Below are 3,997 nucleotides of genomic sequence, written 5' to 3'. Positions count from 1 at the left end.
CGCCACAACCGCCACCCCCCTGGCCGCCACCGTCACCACCGCCGCCGTCACCACCGCCACCGTCACCGCCGCCTCCCTCGCCGCCAGCGCCTCCGTCGTCTCCAGATCCACCCTTTGCGCCGCCACCGATGCAACCGCTGCCGCCATCGGCGCCACCGCCTCCCCCAGCGCCACCTCCGCGTCCACCCCCTCTCCATCCGCCTATCAGTCCCCCCACGAGTCCGCCGGAGGGTCCCCCTCCGCACCTGCCCCCCCCTCCGCTCCCGCCGCCACTCCCACCCCCATCCCCGCCGCCACCAGCTCACCCTCCTGACACTGCCGTAAGCCGGTGCATCCTGTGCCGGCGACGGCGCATAGGGTACTGCAGCGTGTTGGATAGATGCGACGGGCTGTCTTTACGAGCGTGCGATGGGAACCCAAGCGAATTTGTCGTCTGGGCTCCGCCCGGTGACGAGAACGTGTACGTTGAGCTCTTCGCCTCCTACTCAGTGTACGTCTTTGGCTCCAGCTGCCTCGACTTGCTCGCCCCGCGAGGCCCCCCACCGTCTCCGTCCCCCCCACCATTGCCGCCGTCGCCGCCGTCGCCCCCCCCGCCCCCATCGCCACCACCGCCTAGTTCACCGCCGCCCCCGCAGCCACCGCAAGTCTGCTTGGATAACTGCGGCGATTACAATGGATGGTCAGGTGACGGCGTCTGTGATGATGGCGGACCCGGATCGGAGTTCTCGGTTTGCTCCCGCGGGATGGACTGCAGCGACTGCGGCACTCGCCTGACGCCGTCTCCACCGCCGTTGCCACCACCGACGCCGCCAGCCCCACCACCCATACCGCCGCCCAAGCCACCACTGCCCAGCCCTCCAGAGCTACCACCGCCGCCGATGTCGCCTCCGCCACCGCCGGCTGTGGAAGCGACTGCCAAGGCGATCTCGCTCCGCAGCAGTGCTGGCGAGGCTGCGTGTCTGGCCCCTGGCGGCTGTCAGTACAGCTACGAGCTGGCCAAGAGCCCCGTGATCCTCAGTACGTCGCCAAACTCCAGCGCGCCCGGTGACGAGCTGACCGTGGTCGGCTTCGGCTTCTCCCTGATCCCAGAGGAGAATGAGGTGCTCGTCGGTGGCGAGCCGTGTGATGTGATTTGGGCGGAGGTCGACGAGAACCACATTCACGAGGCATGCCCGGTGCGCTCGTGTACCATTCCGCGCGAAGCACGACGGCTGCGATGTCGCCTGCCACCGCATGACGCCTTTGCACCGCACGCCATAGCTGCGGGTCGGCTCGCCTATGGCTTGGCTCCGGCGCTAGCGGGCGCCGAAGTGGCGTATGCATCGCTCGTCCACTCCGTCTCCCCCGCTGCTGGCTCTGCACGAGGAGGAACGGCCCTCACGATAACTGGAAGCGGGTTGAGCGATCGGCTGGGGGACATCGCAGTGTCCATCTCGGGGACGCCGTGTGAGCTTCAGTCTTCAAACGTCTCCCACGCGGTCTGCATCACGGGCACGCCCGCTGCGTCGAGTATCACCGATACTGAGGCGGCTGTCTCGCTCTGGGTTCGCGACGTTCTGGCAGAGTGCTCGCCGAGCGGAAGCTGCTCCTACCGCTACGACTCCTCGCTCACCGCCACGCTCAGTGGTGCCATTGTAGCGTCAGCGACGCCGTCGACATGGACCATCGCGCTGGACGGCGCAGGCTTTAGCGAGCCAGCCGACGCGAATACGGTCTTTATTGGACGACAGCCATGCACCCCGACGGGGGGCAACGCAACGTTGCTGACCTGCACTACCGTGCCTCCACTTGCGGGGTCGCATGTAATTCTGCTCGTGACAGAGCACGGCAAGGCGGAGGGCCTGGTGCAGGTTGAAGGAGGCGGCTTGACGGCGGCCGCCCTCTCGCCAACCACGGTAGGCGTTGGAGGAGGCAGCCTCCTGGCTTCATGGGGCGTGGCGTGCTCGCAAACAACGTCGTCCACAACTCGGGCTCCGCCTACCTAATCTCAGGTGGATCCGTACTCGTCAACAATCTCGCCCTCGGGTACTCTCAACGGATGGTAGCGCTCGACTTTTCAGAGGTTTGCTCCGGCGTATGGGTGTCCGGCAGCGCCCACATCGTCGGCAACGCCGTGGCCGGCAGTGGTTGCATTTCGTACGGATTCCCGGGCTTCAATCCGTCCGCGTTTTCCAACAACACGGGCCATTCGAACAGCTTAGGAGTCGCCGTCAAGGGAGGCCTATCCAAGCCAGTGAGCGACGTCACCCTCTGGCAGATTTCGCACATTGGCCTATGGGGCTTCTCTGGCACAGACGACCCCACGCTCCGCAACATCCGCATGGCCGACGTCAAGTTTGGGCTGGTGTGGTTCGGCATCGGGCCGTCACCCATTCCTCACACTGTGCGCCTGCAGACGGTGCACGTACAAGACTCCCTCTTTCTCGGCCGGAGCGCGAGCAACCCGTGCAGCGGGGAGCAGGTTGGCATTCTCCTGCCCGTTTTTGGCAACCAAGGCTCGATCTCACCGATTACCTGCGGTCCCCTCGGAGGGCACTGGCTGATGGGTGGGTACGGCACGAAGCACCCGATTGGGTCGGACCCGCCGCTGGCTGCGCACGTGCGCGTGTCCGGCGTCACGTTTTATGGTTTCTCGGGCAGCAGATCCACTGTGCTGATGACGCTGCAGCGCGGCGGCATGGACAGCGCCGACGCGGTGCCGCCAATGTTCTTCACCAACATCACGATTGACGAAGTGAGCCGTGGAAACCTGGCCTACCTCCCGGGCCCGAAGCGCGACTGGATCCAGCCGTCCAAGTGCGTCGTCCTCGACTGCGACGGCCCCAAGCACGTCATCCTTCACGACCTCGACGGCTCCCTGACAGGATCCGGGCCCGACACGTCCTTGCTAGCTCCCGCCGAGTTCATGAACCTGCTCCGCGCCGATCCGAGCAAGTTCACTTGGTACAACATCCCCGCCAAGATGCTGTACGACCCGGCGCCGTTGAACGACCCCGCCGACCCTGGGCACGACATGTCGCGATGGGCAAACTACTCGGGGGGTGGGCAGAGCTACACGTATCGGAGGGCCCTCGCCGCACGCGAGTTGGCGTCGGCAACCGAGGCCGACTGGAGGCACCGGATGGTATTTTATGAGGGCGATGAGCGCGCCTTCTACCAGACATCCGAGAGTCGCGCCTGCGATCCGACGAGCGCCATCATGGACCCATCTTGCCGCCAAAGCCGGCGGACACACGCCGAGGTCGCCTACAGCGGCTACGGCACGTACCGGCAGGGCTGCAACTTCATCTCCGCTTGGAACGCGTGGAACTGCACTGCTTCCTCCATGATCCCGGCGCGCCTGACTATCGAGAGCATGGACAGGGACTCGCTGCATCGAAGTCTCGTGCCGGTAGGCCTCGCCTCTGGAGGCTTCGTCGACCTCCTCGGCGGCGGCTGGGGCCACGTCGAAACGAAAGTGTGCGGCGGGTACAACTGCCTGATGCGGCTCAGTACGTACCACACGACCGTCGCAATCAACCGCAGCTACGACCTCGCGTTCACGGGCACCAACCCGAAAGGTTTGCGGCTGATGCTCCCGTTTGGCATCGGCGATGACACGGACCTGCTCGCTGCGCGCCTCCTCGTGTCCATCTTCTACTCGAACCCAGAAAAGCTCGAGGTCTACTATCGCGAACAGCTCGTGCCTCCACTGGAGGAGGGGAATACTTACAACTTCTCTATGCGCAAGCCGACGATAGACGACGGCTGCGGCGCCAACGCGTACGCGGCGTGGGAGTCCAAGATTTACATCGTGGTGTGCGGCGGTCTTGACGGCACCGAGATTCGGACCGTCGACAAGGTTGTACTCAGCCTCGCCTCCGCCTCCCTCGCCGCCACCGTCACAACCGCCGCCCTCGCCGCCGCCGCCCTCGCCGCCACCACCCTCGCCGCCGCCGCCCTCGCCGCCGCCACCCTTGCCGCCTCCGGCCCCACCTCCCTCTCCTCCGCCACCCCT

At 65.8% G+C, this 3,997-nt stretch overlaps 1 protein-coding gene across 1 annotated transcript in view; it reads left to right on the top strand.

Annotated features, from left to right (window-relative positions):
* The window catches only part of EMIHUDRAFT_223628 (hypothetical protein), a gene marked incomplete at both ends in the record, with an annotated part of 8,773 nt that extends 4,932 nt beyond the window's left edge, over nt 1-3,841 (top strand). The window contains 4 exons of the mRNA XM_005791536.1: nt 380-488; nt 981-1,185; nt 1,261-1,844; nt 1,916-3,841. Of these exons, the coding sequence (XP_005791593.1) occupies nt 380-488; nt 981-1,185; nt 1,261-1,844; nt 1,916-3,841 (2,824 nt within the window). The remainder of the gene's footprint in view (nt 1-379; nt 489-980; nt 1,186-1,260; nt 1,845-1,915) is intronic.
* Between the last annotated feature and the right edge of the window lie 156 nt (nt 3,842-3,997).

Source organism: Emiliania huxleyi (assembly GCF_000372725.1).
Source record: "Emiliania huxleyi CCMP1516 unplaced genomic scaffold EMIHUscaffold_111, whole genome shotgun sequence".
NCBI classification, from domain to species: domain Eukaryota; phylum Haptophyta; order Isochrysidales; family Noelaerhabdaceae; genus Emiliania; species Emiliania huxleyi.
The sequence above is the reverse complement of the archived record's forward strand: the minus strand, read 5'-3'. Positions and strand labels throughout refer to the sequence as shown.